The sequence below is a fragment of the Colletotrichum acutatum genome, assembly GCF_030867785.1.
Source record: "Colletotrichum acutatum strain CBS 112980 chromosome Unknown BDZ83scaffold_30, whole genome shotgun sequence".
NCBI lineage: Eukaryota > Fungi > Ascomycota > Sordariomycetes > Glomerellales > Glomerellaceae > Colletotrichum > Colletotrichum acutatum.
Window position 1 is genome coordinate 289,491 of NW_026849024.1, and position 21,718 is coordinate 311,208.

A 21,718-nucleotide genomic window follows, 5' to 3' on the forward strand; every position below is an offset into this window, starting at 1 on the left:
GTTTGCTTGGCTCAGAGCTGGCTTTCTTTTCTTCTGTGCCTCTCTCTCTTCCCTTTTACTATGTTTCAGGAAGCCCACCTCACCCCGGGCCCTTGCAGTTTGTCCAACCCATTTAGACCAACACACCAGCCAAAGCCTAGCTCAGGGTGTTTCTTTCAGGTAAGGCGACTGTGGGTAACGATATTCCCATGACCAGCAGTGCCGCCTCCTTTACAAAGCAGTGAGGTTGGACCGCGTTGATGAACCACATTCAATTTCGCTCTGTGAAATTGGCTCGCAAACATGTTGGTTGCTAAAGCCCTGTCAGCAGGGCTCAGGACTCAGGAGATTCGCCTCGGGCTATCATCCATTGGCGAAGCGCAAACATGCCTCGAACCCATCAAGGATAAGAAGTCTGCAGAGCGCAAGTCGTGCGGATGTGACACTAGAAGATGCTTCCCCGAACTTGCATCCATCCTCTGTGTGCCCTCTCTGTGTGTGTGCTGTGCCACCTTGCCTTGCCTAGCCCCCCCCCCCCCCAAATTGTTCTAATAAAGTGCTTGTCGCATGCTAATTATCGATGGACTCACTATGTTGCCCTGCCCACCCGTACTGGTTGGTTGACAAGTTTCAAGTTCCATTCCGAGCCGAACGGCAGCGTTACTAGCGCTGACCGGCTGGGAAGATGCGTGGTGCGTGGGAAGCGTTCGGCGCCAGTGCCTTGCAGATCGCTTGCGACTCTACTAGTCTCGATTGATTGGCCCTGGCAAGGGCTTTCCGATGCAGTCACCAGTCATCCACGTTGTAAGACAAGGTCTTATTGGCCCCCAGGCCCTGGACCACCTCTTCCAGAGGCTGATGAGCGCTAGCAGCTCGAGCGAGAGAGTGCCGGTACGAATAGCGTGGAGTGGGATTATTCCGATACCCGGTCGTAGAGAACCATCAGAGATACGCCAACCTGTGGTGGTGTTTCGAAAAGGGTATAGTAGTTAGCTGCAGAGCGTTCTCGCCGTGTGGAAAGGGGTTCCTTATTCGTGGCCAAGCTTGAGTCGAACACCACTCATAGGGTCGAATGACTCTGTCTATGACCTGAGCTCGTCTTCTCATCCTATCATGTCAACCTCTTCTCGTCATGCAGCGGTGACGGCCATCGTCCCGTTGCGCAATCGGCACCTCCGTGCCACTGTCGTCAGATCACTCTCTCTGCCGACATGACGAAAGATCAAGGCTTGGTGTGGACGTCTGTATTCAAGGCACATGATGAAGGACATGCTCTCCTTTGGATCGTCTTCGGGGATGCACAAAGGACAGGCCAGAGGTCTGTTCACCTCTCCTAAAAGCTTGAGTGTACTGCGAGTGTTTCAAGAGAAACAAAATCTGGTGATACCCAAAAGTTTGGCGATATCGTATAGTTCCGTTCGGAGGTGGACCATCCGTCCGGGTCCAAAGTTGCTGTTTCAGCTTGTCATGTCACTGCCCAAGCGATGAACACATTGGCGGCTCTGCCGTTTGGCTGCTTTGCCAGCTTGATCCCAGACTACCAGCAACAGATACCGCCCAGTCAACTTCTTATCAGGCGAACTGCTGCCCACTGGTCCTGTCAACGTCGGTGACAAACGGCCGTCTCTTGGCATTCGATCTTTCGTGGTTTAAGCTTCTTCCACATCGATGCACCGTTTCTCCACTACTAGATGGGCTAGAACCGTTCGGAATTTGAGCAGAGCCTCCACTTAGCAATAGATAGCACAGAACACCGTTCAAAAGGTGTCAGGTGACGGTTTAGCACGTCTAGCTCAGACTGGCCTCGGGCTCGATTCTTTGCACGCTAGACCTGGCGTCATCTTGTGCGGGTTCTCTTCATGGAGCTTTCCCCTTTCCCAACGTGCGCTTGCAGACCTCCGTCGTTATTTTTCTCCAGTATCGTATTGCCCAAGGTCGGGGTAGATGGAACGCGTTTCAGGCTTCAGGGTTCTGAGCAGACGAAACGATTGGGGGCCGACTTTGCCTATCGTAAAAGTCTATGTGGGACGGCAAGGACGGCCATGTCGGATCCTTCCGACCAGGAACCTGAGGCGACTAACGACTGTAGTCGCCGGCAGAGCTTCGTATTTTCCAAAACCATGGTTGATCGGGGATGGGTCTGCTGCGATCTCGCGGGGACGATCCGATGCACCTCGAGATCCGGGAAGGACCACATCCGTCCAAATTCGGCGAGACAAGCAGATTTTCCTAAAAAACTATTGCAGATGGAATGATGGGATACGTCGATCTTGAATCTTAAGCTGCCTTAGTGTGATAACGAGCATGTGTCCGCCATAAGGTATGGATTAGGATGATTGAGTTGCAAAGCAGAGGTCCGGGCACAGACTTCCATTGCGAGCGGCCCCACCCGCGCCGACAAGTGGCCGGACTGTGATCTCGGCGGAACTTTCTTCCGTCCAAGTGTGGCTAGTGGGCGGCTGATGGGACATGTGGCTAAACAAGACGGTGGCTGTGACTTCCAGCCTGGTTAGTCAGGCAAGTTTATTGGACGTCACCGAACTGGCGTGGAGCTCGGCGAGATAGGTAGCAGCAACAGCCTCGACCATAGCGATCACTGCCAACGACGCCGCCACACGCATCACGGCCCAACGACTTCGCATTCGTGCTCCATCAGACATACAGCCAAGAAACCAGGCCTCCGCCTCAAACCGTAAATATGAAGCCTGTCGTCAGTGCCATGCAAGCATGGCAATGGTACGCCTTCCCCCGATGCAGTACCCCCCTTAGCCAAGCTTCCGAATACTAACTCGTCTACGCTCGATAGCACTGTCATCTCCGTTTTCGCAATCGTCATCCTCGGTGTTCTCGGCATTCTATTCAAGCAAAACCACCCCGAGCTCGTCGGTAGCGAGGAAGACCCCAAGGACGGCGGCGCTGTTGCGGGCACCATCTTCGTGTCTGTGATGATCTACGTCGTACGTCACACACCCTCCTCCTACACATACCGGCGACAAACGCACGCGCTTGGGCGGAATTACATTACTGACTGCCAACACTAGGGTTTCTTCGTTTTCTGCGGCTTCCAGGGCCTTCTCCACGTCCGGGAGAATCGACGAGGCGCGATCGCATTGTAATGATACGGAGAAGGGGGTATTGGAACGTGCAGAGCATGGCACTAAAAACACATTATGGTTTTCCTGGCGTTTGGCATCACGTTGTTGAATTTTTGTACGGCACAGCTCAGGCACCCGCCTCTGACTGCGGCGGGTTCTCCGGCCGGATGAGAGGAGGAGGGTCAGCTCTGTTGAGGAGAGCGTTGTTCCAGGACCTGAGCTTGTAGTTATTAGCATGTCGCTTGAAAAGAGCAGGAGGGAGCATGGGTTTCGATGTACGAAAGATATTCATTTGAGAGGCCCGCGCGGAGTTTCGTATATAATGAGCAGGCGTAAGCTCTTGGTATTCAAGGCGCGAAGTGAGAACTTTTGAACAACTTTCTGCAGTCGAGTTGAAGTCCAGACTTGGCCAAATACGCTCTCATGATGAGGGGGCTTGCGGGCTTGGGCGAGAAACACGTCTCGACGACGGAGGCGTGGAAATGAGCCTGCAGGTCAGAATATTAACTCTCACCACGTTGACGCGGCTGTTACTTCCCATAGTCTAATGGTTCTTCTACTCTACACTGTGCATAGCCTGCTAGTGCCTGGTGCTTCGACTGGAGTCTACCCATCGTATTCCTAGCTACGTCAAGGAACTGGTACTTCACACTAGAAGTGATGCCAACTATGCTTGGTGATTGAGAAATCACTTCAGCTACCACGTTTTCAATGCCGAACTTGATGCTCAGTGTCTCTGAAGTGTTTTTATTGAAAAAGGCTGGCGCGGCGAGCTAGGTATGTCCGAGTGGTCTACCGGCTCCAATCTACTGATCCGGACTGAACCCTACTATTCATGCCATCAATTCTGAAGAGCGTGGATTTAATGATTGCCAACTTCACATTGACGAGTAATGTATGCCCCAAAAAGTGTGGTGGACTAGGGAGGCACTTGTCTGCGACTAAACGCGTGGCATTTAAGTCAATTGCAATATTCTTCAAGCGTAGTTAGCAGTGTCTTTCACATGAGGTAGTTTTGTTTTACCGGACTGCTATTGTTCCGCGAGATACAAAGACAGTTTGAGGCATGCACTTTGGGCTTGCGTAACTACATCGAGACTAACTTCGGCGATCGCATCCTCCAGCATCATCTATCAACCAGTACGCCGCAAATTTCCTAAGCTTTAGAATAATAATCTCCACTCGAAAGACCAGAGAAATGGTGATCCTGGCTATTGAGGGAAGGCGAGGTCGAGATAAAGAACCGACTGTGCAACCTGCCTCCACACCCTCCCTCTTATTCTTACTCTCAGAGGCGAAACTTCGCGACAGAAAAATTCAATAGACCGGATACCGTTCTTCCCTTTTACTTCTCCGCATAGATGTCGCAAGGACTGGCCTTCGCGCGAATGCTGGTAGCGGTTCCCGTTGCTCGACGGTGCTGCGCGACCGTCATCAATGTCACGATGCCTTCACCCTGCCACATACGACCATACCCATTGGAAAACTCGGGATCCCGTCCGCTCTCCCATAGATAAGCCAATGAGGGCCGGATTAGTAGCTGGGTCGGTGACGACCAGCGAATACCTGGTGTTGTATGTTCTTTTGCTTTTGGTCATGATGGAGCCAAGCGGGTTATGGATCTTGGCTAGTTTGGGTTTTTGGCTTAGGTTGGTGACGACCAAGATACTCCAACGGGCTTAGGGGGACAAGCAGTTACATGTTTCTTTAGTCTCTGCGTTGCTCTTCTCTATTTGAGAGGTTTCTGGTTGCTCAATGAACTTCACTGGGACCGCCTCAGTAGACTTACTTCCCCTTACGAGGATGGCTACTTATATTGTAACTTGGCTGCGCTCGTTGCCGGTTGCACAGTAGGCTGTGAAAAACTACACAGATGATGCTTCTAGATGGAAACAATTTCCATGAGGACCCAAAGTCGCAGGGCCCAAGGGTAGAGAACAACCGACGAGAATCTGAATTAATGAAGTTCAACTCATGGGGTTCCAAATCCGTGGCGACCCAATGGATAGTTACCCCAAAACCCACGGGTATCTTCAGTTAGACACTTGGGAACTTTGGATCCGAAACTCACAATTACCCAAAACCCATAAAGCCCCATTTACTCATGAGGACCCAAATATTGATCACCCGTGGCTACCCACAAACACCCAAACCCGCACAAGACTACCAATACTGAGGTATGACACCATCACTGAGCTCGTCACTGACCCTTCCACAGCCACCATGATTGCGAATCAGAAAGATCGCACGTATAGTCAGTAGAAGCAATAGCAAGCTTCGAGGCTCGGCACGGAATTTACCAAAACCTGTACGAGGCACTACGTGAATAGTTACGAAGACCAGCCGGAGAGCCTGGAAATATACAGGACCCTTTTGTTTCAAAATATCCAATCTCAGAAAATGGCGTTTGACTCAAGGAATCTGGCCTATCGTGGTTGTCGATATTGTTAACATCGCTGCTTTGCACTTGGAGAAGAAGCCGGTCGAATTCACACCCCGACGCAGACATGGCACCGGAGCCAAGAAGCCAAATAGTCTCACATGTGGTGTCCATATTCGGGTATCATGCGTCAAACTCAGCCAGTGTGAAGGTGCCGTATTGATCAACAGTCTTGCGGCCAATGTGTCCAGGCCGCGATGATCTACAATCATTGCGGCATATTAAGTTTAGATGAACCTTAGTCGGTTGTTTAGTGAACACGAGGCGGCTATTCCGAAGATGGTTCGTCTCGTCTCATGGAATGGGATGGATACGTTTTTATATCCGGTACTCCGTACAAACATTAAATATTATAAAACCGCAGTCCTCGCATCCAGTCGAGTGTGCCCTGCCGACTATCATACATTTTCCGACCCCATCGATAACCTCCTACTCTCTCCCTTAGCCCCAGCCTTCCCGTAGAGCTCAAAATCCGTGTAGACGCTACTGATCGCGACCCTGGCGGCGGGAGGCGAGTTCCACTGAGACGGACCGCCCCCGTGCTGCTGCTGCTGCTGCTGCTGCTGCTGCTGCTGCTGCTCCGCGGCCGACCAGGCGTCCGAACCGACGCGGGAGACCTTCTTCACCGTGTTATACGTCGCGTACGTCTCCCCCGTACCCGCAGAGGATTCTCCATCCCTCAAAGGCGTGTTCCTGCTCTGCGGGAAGACGCACCGCCACGCGGCTCGCAGGGTGGGCATTCCGAGGACGAGGTTGCCGACTAGCATTGCGGTGCTCGTCTCGCGCACGCACCACATAAACCAGACGAAGTCGGTTGAGTAGGTGAAGACGGCGACCTTGGTAAGGATTGCGCAGAGCATCTGTTTGTGAGACGTTGGTTAGCAAAGCGAGACTTGTATGACGGGAGGAGATCGGGCCTCTTCAGAGTAGAACTTACAACGAACACGCCCATGCTAAAGAGACAGATGAGAAGGAGTTTCCTGTAGTAGTATTGCATTTAGCATTCAGATTCCATTCTCGATGAGGATTTTGTCGTCCACACACAACGAAAAGGGTGTACGTACTTTCCGAATTTCATCTTCAACCGGCTAATTAATGTGACCGGGATTAGAAGAAGCACTAGATCCGTCGATAGGTTCATCATAATTTGCAATATGTTGTAGTTCTTCCATGTCAAGCATTCCGCTGAAGAAACAAGAGTCAGCTTCCTTCCAATAACCTATTTGTGAAACAGCTAATCGGATGCCATCAGCTTCCAATCTATGAACAGACTCACTGTTTTCTGGCTGAAGCTCCATGTACTCGGAAAATGGCCTGCACCACCCTCCGTATAGTGAAACGATGACTGCCACGTATGCGAGCCCGGTGTAAGCTGCAACGCTGACCCAAGTCTTTTGATAATGACCAAAGAGACTGCCAATAGTGAGCACTTTGTGCTGTAGGAGAGATGGCAAAAGGGCTGGATACGTACGTCAAGCGATTATATAATAGCAGTAAACAACACTTATTACCCCAAAGTGTTGTTTGCATCGATGTCTCGGATACAATGTTCAGTATTCCCATCTTACGACCAACTGCGGCATACTCATTCGGAGTGAGGGCATCAAAGTCGGTCGTCGCAACGATGTCAAAGTAGATATACAAAGCGGCTATTGAGGTCGTGTATATCAGCTGAGATATCGCAAGTCAGCTTTAGCCGCAGTAACTCGGATCAATTGTGGGCATTATATATATTCGCGGTAGGATTGGTGCAAAGACTTACCACTATTATAGCCATCAACATGTCGTCTACAGTCATCTTGTCGAAGAACCTGCGCTTGCGGACGAGGTACTGAGACTGACTGGATTGGCATGTCAGTATAAGACTGGAGTTGGGAAATATCGAATATCGTTTACTCACTACCTCATTACGACCGCACCAATCGCCAGGCTGTACCAAACCCAGCACTCTGCTCTCGTGCTGAGTGGCAGAGCCATCGCGGCGGTGCCTCCGGCGAAATGCCCGCCAAGCTGGTGTCGAGAATGTGAGGGCCGCCGATGACTCGATGATGTCGATACTTTTCCAACCCCAGAATCTTCTTTTCTCCTTCTTTCTTTCTTTCTTTCTTTCGATGAATGAGTTTCCGACCCTCCATCAAAAATCAAGGGTACAGGCAAGGTTTCACAGGGAGGGGTTCACTCACGACTATATCGCCAGCGCGGTAGTCTGTCGGAACGATGAGGCATTCCAGTCCCGATAGCCACTGAACCGCATCCGGCTGTCGAAGAGGGTGAGCATTGCATAGAAGCCCAGAACAAATCCACAATTGCGAGCCTGCCTTGACCCGTTCGACACAAAGATGGCTTTGAGCCAACGACGAACTCAAAAGCCACAATCGCAAGCTCGAGGTAGCGGTTCTCCAATGACGGGGGGTTTCGCCTCCATATATCCACGTTGGCACTAAGCAATGCGTTAACAGTCGATGGGGAGAAACACACGGATGGCTGGTAAAGGGTCTGATTCATGTAGTAACTGGCTGCATTCGGATGGGGGATCGTCAGCTATCGCTGGTGAGTTTTAGCGCCAGCACTACAAAGCACCAAACATCAACGGGGTCGGCAGCTTCCCCCATTTCCCGTTCCCCCTCGATGGCGACTTCAAAGACATTCTAAGGGGTGGACGACACGACTCAGACAGTACTGATTCTGTCCTCCTTCGCCTTCGGACCCGCAACGGCGACGATGCCCAGGAGGCGATCACGGTCCGTGAGAGGTCATTTCTATTTCCAAGCTATCCAAGCGTTCGCCGAGACCTGCGAGTGGAGAGCCGAACTTGTTCACCTCCGAATCTAAGGGACGGAAGCAGGTCCGACTCGGGCTCATGTGTGGTTGATCACTTTCAGGTCATCGTCGGAAAGGGTTTGCCCGCCCGCCCGCGAACCTGCCCATACCGCGTCGCATTAGTGTCTCCCGCATTGCTAGTCCCGTCTGTCCGGCACTCCATTACCGATGACGGACTGGTCGTATCTGGCGGGCGCTGAACTTCATCATGTCAAGCCCCTGCTTGTGTTTCTCGTCGTTCCGGCCTAGGTCTAGCCAGGGATTGAGTACGCGAATGTCTCGCCGACTGATCACATCACAGCAGTCGTCCAATGTAGTAGGGTGGCTCACATTATGAGGACGCCACCGCTCAGCCACGTTTCCCTGCAGAACCCGAGAATCAGGTTCGCCAACGGCTCAGTTTGCATATTTACTCGGGTTTTCGTTTAATTCGGTTATTGCAACCATTAGGACGGCGAGAAGGGAGAGTGGACTCGGCTGATATTGCTATATAACCGACTGTGATACCCCAGACGAAACGAGATTCACAGGCACGGAGATAACGCAGTATCTCAAATTGGAGAATTGATAGTTTTCTTCAAGAGGCCTTTCGGGAAGCTCGGGCGGCGTAAATGGTGGCTTCGGCCAGACGAGCATGGCCCGAGTCCGTCTTCTCCCCGTGGCAGCCCTCAATGCAAAGCATGCTTGAGCGTCCTACACGGCGATACTGGTTGGCCGACTTCCAGCATGGCTGGATCATCGTCGCTGACAGGCTTGGGAACACAAAGTCCAAGTCGCACAAGGGGAAGAAGGGCTTACTTCAGCCACGAGATGATCGGGCCGGGTCATCAGGTGGCATGGGAAGTCCCGCTGACCAACAGCCGAATGATTGCAAGCCAGGCTTCCTGATGAAGACGATGGCGATGTATTGTGAGAAGAACATATGTCTAACCACGGTTGCTGGCCAAGGTGAGGTCCGCATTGCGGCTGGTCAAAACATGGCAAGACAAAGTACTCAACATATCAGATCGAACTAACATGGCTGTACTCCGAAGCTTTGAGGTCTCATTACAGATGGTACTTCTCTCAAGAAACGAGCTGGGGCATCCAAGCCCGAAGCAGGCCTGTGATTGAAGGTTCGGCTGAGAAATCATCCACATGAGTCCATGATCCCCTAGTCCCCTACAAGATGGGGGCTGATTTGTGTGACCATGGCACTGAAATGCCCAGCCGGGCAAATCGTGTTAACCCGCAGAAGACGGGTAAAGAGGTGAATGTATTTGTGGCTAACGAGAGATATAGGGAATGGTCCTATGTTTCGGAGAGTAAAAGGGCTGCCGACACTGGCCTAGTCCTCCTTTCTGGATCGTGAAATATGAGCAATGTGGTCAGAAGAATATGGATTTCCAAATTGTTTCATAGACTGCATGCAGGTTACTAGGTCAGGTGCTCCAAGGCAACCTCTGGCGGATCTGCAGTGACAAGCAACTTGTCCATGTAAGAGCTGAGAGATGGTAGGGGGTTAGTTTTGTGAGCCTTTACCTTGTACAGGCTCAATATGCCATGCCATTCTGGTCCTCCTGGTTCATAGGAATCGCCGGTTTGTTCTCATTTCCGTTCTGCGCCGAATTGTCCGAGGCATTCACGATTTCATGAATGTGCCCAGATTTTCCGGATACTAGACTTGGGAGCGGCCTCGAGCTGGTCCTGTGATGTGAGACGGAGACAGCCGGCCTCGATCGGATCGGATCCTCTGCTACATCACGTGAGATAGAGATTATGTCATTGCTGCCGCTGTGACCAGCAGCTTTCTCCCTTAGGTAAGCAGAAGGGAGGAGAATACCTTCGCTGATATAATCCGGCTTGATTCTATCCCATGGAAGGTAACGCTCATTATCACTAGCCACAATGTGGCGGTATGACTTTCGCCCTAGGTGAGCTTAAAGGCCTGCTCATACGTTCGCCTCACCTCGCCCAAGCACTTGAAAGTGACATGGCATGGGTGTTGAATACCATCTAAGCCGAAGTGCCTCTTTACATACAACCAACTATTTCCTCACCCGCAGGCAACCGCACTTTCGGAAAAATTTCCAGGGATGCAGATCGCCGGGTGCCGGGGGTCTGGGGCAACTTGGCCGGGGCAGGCCGCCGACCGACCAAACGGGCCGGGCAGAAGACTTGGACAAACTTTTACTTCTGGGCCGAACTATGTACGGAGTAATCGTACCTCCTTACCCCGTATAGAATACTGAATGATGGTTTGGTGATGATCCCAGATGGGTAGAGCCAATCATGACGGGTGGAAGAGCTCCATCATGTGGCTACTTTGACGTAGTTTTCTCTTTTTCCCCAAGGATCCGAGGGACCAACACCGAGTTTTCGGTGTCGCCGCTCCCACTAGCTCGGAAAGCCAATTTGGACCTTGTTCGGACTCCGGAACAACAAAAAATATATGAAAAGCTTGGGTGGAGAACTTACCGAAGCCCTCCAGCTCGAGGCGAAGGGGCGAGGGGGCGAAGATGCAAAGCAAGTCAGAATTCTGGAGACTGGCATATCAAAGATTTTAGCAAATTCTCCAATTCAGTCAGATTCCCCGCGCGCGTGCGGCTACCTTGGTCCTGAACGGTTGTTGGAAATTGAGCTTCTGACTGGCTGATTGTTCGGCAGAGTTATCATTACGTAGGATCATCACCACCGTCCCCGTCGCCCATATGTCTGGGAAATCCGGGGTAACATCTGCTAAATATTACGAGGGTATCAATATCCAGTACTCCGTAATGTATGAGAAGTCTACCTACGAACACTCTAATAGATTTGATCGCTAGGCGAGGAGACGAATGAGGCAGGAAATCATTCAAAGAAATGAGTCACGGCACTTTGCTACCTTCTTTGAGGAAGCAGCCCGCTAGCAACTCGGAATCCTTCTCTTTCGATTTTGTCATCAAGCGCATCGGGGAAGTTGGTCGGGGGATCATGGGGGAGGACCAGATTGTGGATCTCGGTGTCTTCGATCACTGATCTGACGTTTGATTTTTGAATCCATCCCCTCGGAAGGAGCTACTTTTCTTTTCCCTCTTCTCTCTCTCTCTCCGAGGTGAGTCGAGACCATGTCTCACAATGGAAGCAAGCCACCGGGGCTTGAAAGAGCAAGAACAGCTCAGGGAATGCACAGAAGTGCAAATTGCTTGTAATTTTTCCTTTGCCCCCAGCTTTTCTCATACAGCTCGCTCAAGCCTAGGTTCTTCGTCTTCGCTCTTCGGCTGGGACGAAATTCGCGCAATTGCCAAGCAACTGCCAACACAGCCGCCCCCAGCCTAGAACTACCATGTTTTCATGGCCGCTCCGGACCAGGCGAAGCGGACGGGCTACGAAATGAATTGCGCAATCCCGAGGCACTGCCAGGAAAGACAGGCCAACTGGGGTTCTTTTTTTCCAAGTCAAGTGTTCACAAATTGATCAAACGACGCCGGGGTAGGTTGGTGGTTTCTGCAACCTCACCAAAGAGCATGCAAAAAATCCGGGGTAGGACTGCATACTCCGTAGTGCAGCATTGCAGACCCCCTCTCGATACTTCACCACTGGCGGCTGGATTGCACACCGAAGCGCAATATCGCGATGCATTTCCGTTCGACCCTTTCTCTTTGCTTATTGAATAAGCCAGCGAACCAGCCCTGCTTTGTGAATGCCCCTCCATAAGTTACGAATACCTGATGTACACTGCTCCGTCTTGATTCCGATCACACCGAAAGTGCGTTTCACACTTACACTTACACGCAGCCCCTTCCCCTCTCGCGTGTTTGCCATGAGGCACGAAGCGAGCGGCTAAAGAATTGCCATCAAGTGACTCGAATTCCCAGGTAAAAACTACAATTGGCACCCCCTCGGGGCTTTACCAGTTGGGGTCCCGTAGCCGGGGGTGGGAAGAAACGCTGTTCGTGCCTGGTCTTATTCAGCGGGTGCGTGGTGTTTTCGACTGGATGTCGTTATTTTCATTACGTTTTAGTTTGTCAACGTTTGCCCCTCCACACACGGTACACCCCTCCCCCTCTCCCATGACTCTCCGCCAACGCCTGGGAGAATCGAGGCCTCGTTTCGATTGCCTCCTCCCCCAGCTACAGAAATTTCTTTTTTTCCAGGCTTGGCCCACCTCTTCTCCCACCAGCGCGGTGAGACGTAAGTTCTCCACCGCTACAGTGGACAAGACAGAGAAATTTTATGGAAGAGCACCTGGACAGATCGGTGGACCAAGAGGCCGACAAGCTTGGAAGCTCAAGCAAGGTCGTTCATCGCCGAGGCCGTGCGTGAGCAGCAAAGGCAGCTGGCAGCGTGCACACCCCGGGGATGGCGCGTATGTGGAGAAACCGGCCAGCCAAGGAGCCTGTTGCAAGAAAAGAATGATTGACCTTGTGATCAACTTTTTTGGCTGGCGCACCCTACGTCAGGCAAGGCCAAGGATGACTTGCGCCGTAGTTGGGAAAGGTCGCGCAATAGTTGCTGCTTGCAGCCGAGAGTCCTATCCTTGCTCTTCCTCCTTCCCTGTGGGAGGGAAGCACCTCATACGGACGGATACCTAGGAGGTAAAACAAAGACCAGATATTGTGTGCTGCTGTGTGTTCCTTCTCCAGTTCCTATAAAGCTCCTTTGTCCCGTCAGGCGCCACCCCTCTAGCTCACCCATTCCCACCATACACACATATAAACCGGAGAATTTGTTTTCCTGAGAAATCATAGAGTCATACTTTTGCCTACCTGACTGCACCATTCACGTACCAATTCAACTCGACGATTCCATCCCAAGAGCGATTGCGCATTAGACCATCTTAGACGGAACAGCACGAACATCTCCCGAGTCTCACAAAGACGTTTATACCACACACTTTTCCCACGCCAAATCCTACATCATCAACTCCGAAAATGCTTGCCTCACACGGACGCGGCGGTGCCGGCAACATGGCCGACACCTCAAAGTCGCCCAAGATCACCCCCAAGGACCTCGAGACCCCGACCCTGAAGACATCAGTCGTCACCACGGGCCGCGGCGGAAGCGGAAACATGGCCAAGAACGCCGACCCCTACGAGACTCGTTTGCGCCAGGACGTCGAGGCGTAAGTTTTTTTTCCCCATTGAACTTGACAAAGAAGCAAGTAGTAGTTCATAAAGCTAACATGAGTTTCTCGACCTAGTGTCCCACGACGCGAGAGTGCCGGCGCATCCCATTTTGGCCGCGGTGGTTCCGCCAATGTCTTTAAGGGATCACCCGAGGAGGAGGCCGCGGCCAAGAAGGCCAAGGCCGAGGGTGCGAGCGCCGTCGACGACGACGAGTCTGCTACCACCCTCCGCAAGAGCAAGAGCCCGTCACCGCGCCGCAGCTCCGAGGAGAACGCCAACGGTCTCGCCGCCAAGGGCAAGCAGTGGTTCAACAACCTGACCAAGAAGGCATAAAGCCGTCATCTGCTTCGTCCTCTTTCTTCTTTTTTTCTCTTTTGCGCGCCCCAATGGGCGTGATCTATGTCTACAGTGTGTCTCTTCCCGCTATGAGGAGTCATTAGCGATGGCGTATTGTTGAGTTGGTGATCGCGCCTGGACGCCACAGGGCGTTAAAGCCTTCTTCATCATTTCGGCGACTTGCATGTCCAAGAGGACTGTATCTTATCAGGCCATCATTGTACAGCGCTTTTGCGACGGAGTTTTCATGGATCGGGGATTTTATTTTCTGGAGGCAAACAATAAGTGTTGCTAATGGTTAGCGACTTTGTTTGAAGATGTTGAAACGACACCAAAAAAAGTTCTTGATACCACGGTTGACATGATTTTCAAGGCTAGTTATGATACGGGAAGGAAAAGCATAATGGAATTTTATACTCGATTATACAATTTGCTCCTGCTCTGAACAATGATCTGTTTCTTGACCATAAAATCCACTGTTATGGTACCATTACAGGAGCACATTTTGAAGCTGCGACGCTCAAAGTTATCACCGTGGCCATTATGTTTCCTTCTACTCGTGAGGCTTTATCAGAGGGTTCTTTTGATTCGACAAAGATTGTCCTAAAGCACTACCGTCTCTAGGAAGATGCCTTTGAAAGATTGATGCTATGTTACTGTACTGCACTCCTTTTTCAATACGCCTTGTAGGTATTGTGACTTGATACTTGAATATCCACTTTTTTCAATCATCACTTGCCGCTTCTTGATTTTTGTCCCTAACCCACCGACTCGTTGCCTGCTTAGTTCTTCGTCAAACGATGAATTTCTGACAGGTAGAATCGGAGATCCTCAGGGTTGACGCCCGGGGTGATGCCTAACGTGAGATTATCAGCCTTCTTCCTTTCCCCGTACAAAATGCAGCAGATAGAATTGAACGCGTCGACTTACCGTGGCCGAGGTTTGCAATCCATCCCTTCTTTCCGTTACCGTAGAAGCCCTTGACCATGGTCTCGACAGCCTCCGTCATGCGCTCATGGGTACCGTACAACACGCCAGGGTCTGCGTTGCCCTGGAAAGTAACACGCCTGTCGCCGCGAATCTTGACAGCCTCGGCGGGGTCCTGGAGCCAGTCGAGGCCGATGACGTCGTAGCCAATGTCAATGACGCAGTCGAGAGCGTGCCAGGCGCCCTTGGGAAAGACGGTCATGGGCACGCGCTCCAGGTTCATCTCGGCGAGCTTCTTGGGGAGGTTCTCGGAGATGTAGGACAGGTACGGCTGGCTGAACTCCTTGAAGGCCTCGGGGCCGAGCTCGCCGGCCCACGAGTCAAAGACCATGATCATCTGGGCACCGGCCTTGACCTGCAGCGCGAGGTACTCGACGCAGACCTCGGCAATCTTTTGCAAGAGCGCCTTGGACTCCTCGGCGTAGCGGTAGATCCACGTCTTGCTCTGCATGAAGAGCTTGGTGCCGCCGCCCTCGACCATGTAGCAGAAGAGCGTCCAGGGGGCGCCGCAGAAGCCGATGAGGGGCACGCGGCCGGCGAGCTTCTTGCGGGTGAGGGTGATTGCCTTGTAGACGTAGTCGAGCTCGGAGGCGACGTCGACGTTCTTGGCCAGGACCTTTTCGTACTGCCCGTCGGTCGGGGTCTTGAGCGGCTCGGGGAAGTGGGGTCCCTTCTTGTCGACCATCTCGACCGTCATGCCGAGAGCTTGGGGCACGACAAGAATGTCGGAGAAGATGATGGCGGCGTCGAGGAGGCCGGCGAAGCGCTCAATCGGCTGCAGGGTCAGGGTGCTGGCGACCTCAGGGTCACGGCAGCAGGCGAAGAAGTCGCGGGTGCCCTTGGCTTCGTGGTACTCGGGGAGGTAGCGGCCGGCTTTTTCGCAGGTTGTCAGGAATTGGCTGTCCATCTGTTCATGTCCTAAGAAATAGGACGGGAAAGGGCGGTTTACCTTGACGCATGATCCAGCATGGCGGGCGCTCGACCGTCTCGCCTGAAATTGAGGAGGTCAGCATTTGACTAGACGGGTGGACTAGGTGTAGATACTCACCTCTTGCTGCGCGCAAGAGCAGGTCGTTCTTCAATGGCTCAAATGTCAACTCCATCTTGTCGGCCTGCTGTGGGAATTGACGTTGCTGATGGAAGGTGTTGCAGATGCCGTTCCACGGATCACCCAAAAAGTGCCCCGCGGTTCGGTCGCTGCAAAACCCCGCCAAAGCTTCAGGACCCCCGTCCACCGCTTCCTGTGTGCCCCTACCACCCTACCGCGCTGTGCACGTCGCCGAGGCAGCCGGTCCGGCAGGTGTACCAGCCACGTTGTGGCTTGACTCCGCCATTGAAGTGGGCCCGCAATCCAAAGCTCTTTCGACCTCCCTGGCAATTTCCATTTATCGCTTCTCTTCAAACAGCTCTGAATAGTCTCCGTCGAATCAAATCGAGCCAATTGGCAATCTCCGCCCGCGACTGAACACGCAAAAAGCAGCTTCACGACCTGGACGACAATGATATAGTCCGAGCAAGATCAATTGAATACCTACGCGCCCGTCGCCATTCGATCCCTTCGCGACCGGGCCGCAATGCCGCCGTCACGACCAACCGTCCGATGCTGCCGCGCCGTCCAGCAACAGCTTCAAGCTTCGCCCGACAACGTATGGATCACGGATGGTCTATTGGCGAGCGCCTTTGAGCGCTACTGCCACGTATCACGCCTCACGAGACGGAAATCGAGCTCTGTGCCCGGCCCGCTGGAGAATCGACGAAGACTGGGCAAGAGGAGGATGGCAGAGATGCACATGGACGGACACTCGACCCTACCTCCCTGGGCCATTGAGTTCCCGGTCGATCTGAGTCAATGGAAGTGGCAACCGCCAACACTTCGTACCTCAAAGGATCAGAGGGATGATCTACAAAGCCGGCAAAGTCAATCTCTGCTATCTCGCGTTTACAGATGGTCGGTATCAGAACAACAGATGAAAGAGGAGGAAGTTGACCGGAACGGCATTGAGAATGCGCCAGCCTCCACATTTGACGATCGGCTGTCTCAAGCCCGAGCCGCCGTTGCGGCATCGACACGGAACGCGATCGACTCGGGTTATTACGACTTTATCGAGGGGCTTCAAAAGGAACTGAAATTGGGTGCCCTCGATCCCAGAGCCGTGGACCTGGCTGTTTCGAAATTCCCCGAGTCTTTGACCGGGACAAGCGCTGACGGCGAGACGGTCAGCACAGCCATTGAGCTGTTTCTTTCGGCCGTTGTCAACGGAATCGCATCTTCCAAAGTTTTGGGCCCGTCAGAGTTTGATGCGAGCTTTTGGAATCTTGTGCTGAATCGGACGTCTCAGCTGCGGGCCAATGACGCGACGATTCTCTTATTCCAGACTACGCTCGATGCGGTCCCTCGCCCATACCTGAACGATGTCCACGAGGGCATCATTGCGGCAGTGCAAACGCTAGCCGTGTCTCAGTCGACAGGGCGCAGACGGGCCGCGGACATTGGCGTTGCGCTCCGCGAATTGTCATCCAACAACCACGGTGCGCTTCTCGAGGGGATTGAACTTGCAGTCTACCAAGGTTCGGCAGTCTTTGAGGAGGAAGCCCGTCAAAAGCTTCACTTCCTTTGGCTGCAGGTCTTGGCACACATGCCGCGGGTCGACTCCGTCTATCTTTTTGACGCTTGCGTCAGGTCCAAATACTTTGACCGCGAGCTACCCTGGCACGACGACCGAGATCTCAGCCAGCTCGTCCTCCAGCAATGGACTAGCCGTGGGTACCTGGGCGACTACGAGGCTGTCACAGCATTCTGGGACCGTGAATCGTCCAGACATGCGAGTTCGAGCCTCGCTGCCCTGGTAGCCGGCATTTGCGAAATTGAGCACGATAAACCAAAACATCTGAGGAGGGAACATGTCTGGCTGATCAAAAACCTCATGAAGCTGCTGAGTCGCTTCGGCCGCCAGGACCAGCTCGTTGTCTCGATGCAACGCTTCGCGGAGACCAGGGATTCGATACCTGTCATGCCGTTCATGCGAGTCGCTTCAGCCAGCCACGACTACAAGACGGCTCTCAAGCTAAGGTCGATTTTACTCTCACACGAGAAGAAGCTGGAGAGCCGAATCGAGTCACGGTGGCATTGGACGGCTTGGGTGCCGTACATCAAGTCCATGATCAGAGACAAATCGGTAACATCCCGGGACATCTGGTGGGCGGTCCACTGCGGAGACGGCAAGCTGAAGCGGTACGAAGCGAAACGGCACGAGCTCTGGATTAGGAGGAAAGCTCTCATGGAAGACATGACAATGTGGTTCGCGAGCTCGACGAACCGATCGGAGAGGAGCACGTTCCGAGACATGTCCAGGTGCATCAGCTGGCTCCGGAACAACAAGGTGCCGCTCAGCAACCGCTCGATGGCGGCCATCGCCAAGGTGGCCACGCGGGAGCTCAAGAGGGGCGAGTTCGGGCGGACGCAACGCCTGCTCTGGTTGCTGGATGTTATAGGACAGTCCAAGGGACCCGAGCAGAGGGCTCTCGTCGCCCGGGTGCTGCAACGGTGGAGGCATGCCAATTCCGAACTAGAGAGGAAGAGGTGCCGTGAGGCTGAACGGGTGCCGGACGCTGAGCGGATCAGAGCGGCGATTATGGCCCCGGAAAGGAGCAAGTGGTAGTAGATAGTTGGGTGGTTTCTGAGAGAATACACAACACCCACATTCACATATATTCGATTACACCTCGAGCACATAAAAAGTCATTCGGACCCAGCCATAAAGACGTGAAAGGGGGAAAGACGATGTGTAGTGTGCCCGTGGTACTCCAGGGCGATCATGGTGGGCGAGTGAGTAGTGAGACAGGAAGGTAAGCAGGTAGGTAAGGAACCTACGCATCTACAATCAGCAAAGAAGCGATACGGCCCAGCGCGATTGGAATTCTGCAATGGGATGGGAGAGACAGGGTCCCTTGTTTCGTAATCGCGCGGGAAGCTGATTCGGTTCGTTCAAAGCTTCGCCACGAGGGAAAGGAAAAAAAAAATACATCATCTGCAGCGAGCCGCAGCACGACAACGCTGGAATGTTGAAAGGCCAACGCGGGCGAAACAAGCAGGAGAACGACGGCGCCGCACGGCATTCCATTGGTTCCCTTTGACGGCGTACGGGCTCTCGGCCGGGTCGCAAGGTTGATTGATGGAGAGTTTACGGAGTAGTGTGTGTGTGTGTGGGTGAGTGTGTCGACATTTCTGGCCGCATGCGTACAATGAGAGATCATGTTGGTGGGCTGGAGGGTACACAAACGCAAGTCTCTCTTCCGGTCCTCGAAACCGAGGAAATCGCGAGGTCGCGAAAAGTCTCGTGCAAATTTTTTTTCTTTCCCTTTCCTTTGTTTGAATGGTATGAGACAGGGAAAACCTTGATTCTGGTTTCCCATTGTCGTAAGTTGGAGAATGGTTAAATTGAAGGCACTCGTTTGGATTCCATGAATCGTTTGGGACACTTTCACGTTTTGGGTCTTGGTTTTGTCTCTCGTCGCCCGTGAATGTGTTTGTTTCCTTTGCGGGTAGCGGACGTACACTGGGACGGTGGGTTGGATTTTGGTGGGCTTGGAGCCTCGTTCGGCGCCGCCCGGTCGATTGACACCTAACCCCCGGGACGGACGGGAGGCGGAGGGGAAAATGGGGGGAGGGGGGGATAATCATAGTCATTTGCGGCCCACGAAACGGGGGAGGCGGCCGGAGGACTGGTTCTAGGTGAATTGAATAGAATCAGAGCAACACCTAGTTACTCATCCAGGGTGGCGGTGAAAGAAGGGGCAAAAGATTTGCAAAGGGTGTATCGTGTAATCATCCCGTACCTTACATTAGGGCCCTTTTCCCAGCCCAGGCACACAAGCTGGGCATTAGCAGAAAGGGTTCGATAGTGGTGAAAGAGTGAGGCAGACTCTAGTGCAGAGGAAACGGGCAAAGTTTGTTAGTGGGCGGGAAGCCGGAATATTCGGGTGGGAGGGGGTGGGCCGATAAGAGAGAGAGAGAGAGAGGTGAGTGAGGTGAGGCGATGAGTAGCGAGAGAGAGATTGTGTGCGTGAGAGGTGATGCTACTGTCGCTGCATTTGGGTGGATGAGACCTCTACGTTAACCATTTGAGGCTCTCACTTCGCCAGGTTGGGGGAGTGGACCTCGCATTATCTGTGAGTGAAGTTGTGAAGAAAAGACGAACAACGTAAGACGAGGTCTGGAATGTATGGAAGATGGATGGAAGCGGCGCCATCGTTGATTAGGTTTGGTCCCTTGTGGAGCACTGGAGCTGCTCTACTTTGTAGTTCGTACCCAAGCTCCCTATTGCCTGTACTCCATACACAGTACTACGGGGCGAGTGCGTAGGCTGTGGACTTCTCTTCGAGGAACTGACGTGCGATACCTGCGGTGCTGCGGTCCGCGGATGGGGAATGAGGGGAGGGGCGACGTATCTGCATGGCATTTGATTCTTTCTCAATGGATGGAATCGGGGCAAGCTCATGCCCAAATCGTAACATTTTTGGACAAAATTTTTGCTCATCGAGGTGGGGGGTTGACTGGCGGCGGAGGCAGGCAGAGATTGAGGATATGTGATGGGCAGGGGGAGGTGAGGGGGGGGGGGGAGGAAGGATGCTGCAACTTCATGGAGCCAATACAAGCTGCCCTAGAAAGTACATAACTCCGTACGGGTAGAAGAAGAAGCCTAGGAAAGGCAGCAGAAAGGGTAAAGGCAGGGAAAGAAGGGTTCTGAGAAGGGTTCGTTTCGGCCGAGGCATAACTGGCGTACCCCTTCCATCTCCCCCAACTGTCCCTCTTTATTACGTGCAGCAAAGATGAGCACGCAAAAAGAAAGCAAAGGAAGACGAGATGGGTGGGCTGTGTCCAGTGAGAGGGCGTGGACGATGTTTTTTCGCGACTGATGACATAGAACTCGACTGACATTTGCCGTAGGCCCGTTGAGGCGACATTAGCCTCCTCTGACCTTAATATGACCTTTGCTCAGACGAACGTGGCATGCGTGGTTTGGGGGGGGGGGGGGCATGGCAGCATGACATGGGGGTGCGGCCCGTCGTCTATCATTCATTAGACCCAAGTCAGAGACTCAAACTCAGACTCAGACTCAGACTCAGACTCAGGGTTCAGAGGCAAACGTTGATGCGAGATTAGAGTTGGTCAGTACGGGCATAGTGTATGGATACTTGTAACTCCGTACGCGACGGATAGCCCGTATGTGCCATGATAAACGAAAGCAAAAGAACCCTGCACGTTGAGCAGCGTTGTCCCATTCGCTTCTCTTCATCCAAAGACACGTCTGTAATGACAGTAGAGTGATAGGCAAGCCGCAAGACAGGGCAGACACGGGACAGGCTGCGGCATGGCCACGGGATGGCGGCATCCTCGTAGGTGGCATGGCATGGCATGGCGTAGGTAGCTACGACGTATGGTTATCCGCACACGCCGTACAGATAGTACTGCCGTAAAAGAGAGAAAGAGAGAGGGAGACAGACAGAGAGAGAGTGTGTGTGTGTGAGAGAGAGAAAGGGAAGAAGTGAAAGATGGGAACGTTCCGGACGGTTTGGAACGCCGACGCCAGCTTCTCCCGTCGGCAGCTAAGCAGAGCCGAGGGAACGGCAGCCCAGAGAGTACGAGAGAGAAAGACGGAGAGAGACATGTACTTCCATTCTCAGAAAAGATTGAGAGACATGGCGAGAAAAAGAGCTTATCTGCTTTTGTCTTCCATGGGAGATTATCGTAGGGTTGGTAACTTGGTCCAGTCCAGATGTTCAGTACCGTACCTACCTAGGTATGGAAGGCAAGCTGTCTCTAAAAGGTACTTATCGAAAACACGGATACTTGGTACAAATACGGAGTATACCACAGTGTAGACGACCAGTGTTGTGCGCAGATTAGCGAAGAGGCGCCCTGAACATGTTGCGTGATGTTGCGATGGACTATTCCTTCCCGGGAGGTGTGTCTT

The 21,718-nt window shown here is 52.8% G+C and overlaps 5 protein-coding genes across 5 annotated transcripts; 3 read left to right on the top strand and 2 right to left on the bottom strand.

The window, feature by feature from the left end:
- Nucleotides 1-2,677: 2,677 nt before the first annotated feature.
- On the top strand, nucleotides 2,678-3,095 carry BDZ83DRAFT_750658 (uncharacterized protein; the record flags this gene model as incomplete). The annotated part of the gene is made up of 3 exons (XM_060513944.1): nucleotides 2,678-2,715; nucleotides 2,786-2,936; nucleotides 3,021-3,095. The coding sequence occupies 3 exons, from the start codon at nucleotides 2,678-2,680 to the stop codon at nucleotides 3,093-3,095; spliced, it is 264 nt and encodes an 87-aa protein (XP_060366796.1).
- A 2,559-nt stretch (nucleotides 3,096-5,654) lies between these two features.
- Nucleotides 5,655-7,590, bottom strand: BDZ83DRAFT_253061 (uncharacterized protein). Its single transcript, XM_060501943.1, has 7 exons — nucleotides 7,415-7,590; nucleotides 7,277-7,355; nucleotides 6,986-7,185; nucleotides 6,791-6,927; nucleotides 6,579-6,699; nucleotides 6,452-6,494; nucleotides 5,655-6,374 (listed from the first exon to the last, which is right to left on the bottom strand). The coding sequence occupies exons 1-7, from the start codon at nucleotides 7,489-7,491 to the stop codon at nucleotides 5,913-5,915; spliced, it is 1,119 nt and encodes a 372-aa protein (XP_060366797.1). The 5' UTR covers nucleotides 7,492-7,590; the 3' UTR covers nucleotides 5,655-5,912.
- A 5,636-nt stretch (nucleotides 7,591-13,226) lies between these two features.
- Nucleotides 13,227-13,754, top strand: BDZ83DRAFT_650230 (uncharacterized protein; the record flags this gene model as incomplete). Its single annotated transcript, XM_060510356.1, has 2 exons — nucleotides 13,227-13,417; nucleotides 13,496-13,754. The coding sequence occupies 2 exons, from the start codon at nucleotides 13,227-13,229 to the stop codon at nucleotides 13,752-13,754; spliced, it is 450 nt and encodes a 149-aa protein (XP_060366798.1).
- Nucleotides 13,755-14,539: 785 nt separating this feature from the next.
- On the bottom strand, nucleotides 14,540-15,847 carry BDZ83DRAFT_750661 (Uroporphyrinogen decarboxylase; the record flags this gene model as incomplete). Its single annotated transcript, XM_060513945.1, has 4 exons — nucleotides 14,540-14,613; nucleotides 14,688-15,617; nucleotides 15,694-15,735; nucleotides 15,793-15,847. 4 exons carry the CDS (start codon nucleotides 15,845-15,847, stop codon nucleotides 14,540-14,542), a joined length of 1,101 nt encoding a protein of 366 aa, XP_060366799.1.
- Nucleotides 15,848-16,137: 290 nt separating this feature from the next.
- On the top strand, nucleotides 16,138-18,821 carry BDZ83DRAFT_615370 (uncharacterized protein). The gene has a single exon (XM_060507890.1). It carries the CDS (start codon nucleotides 16,319-16,321, stop codon nucleotides 18,401-18,403), a length of 2,085 nt encoding a protein of 694 aa, XP_060366800.1. The 5' UTR covers nucleotides 16,138-16,318; the 3' UTR covers nucleotides 18,404-18,821.
- The last annotated feature ends 2,897 nt before the right edge of the window (nucleotides 18,822-21,718 follow it).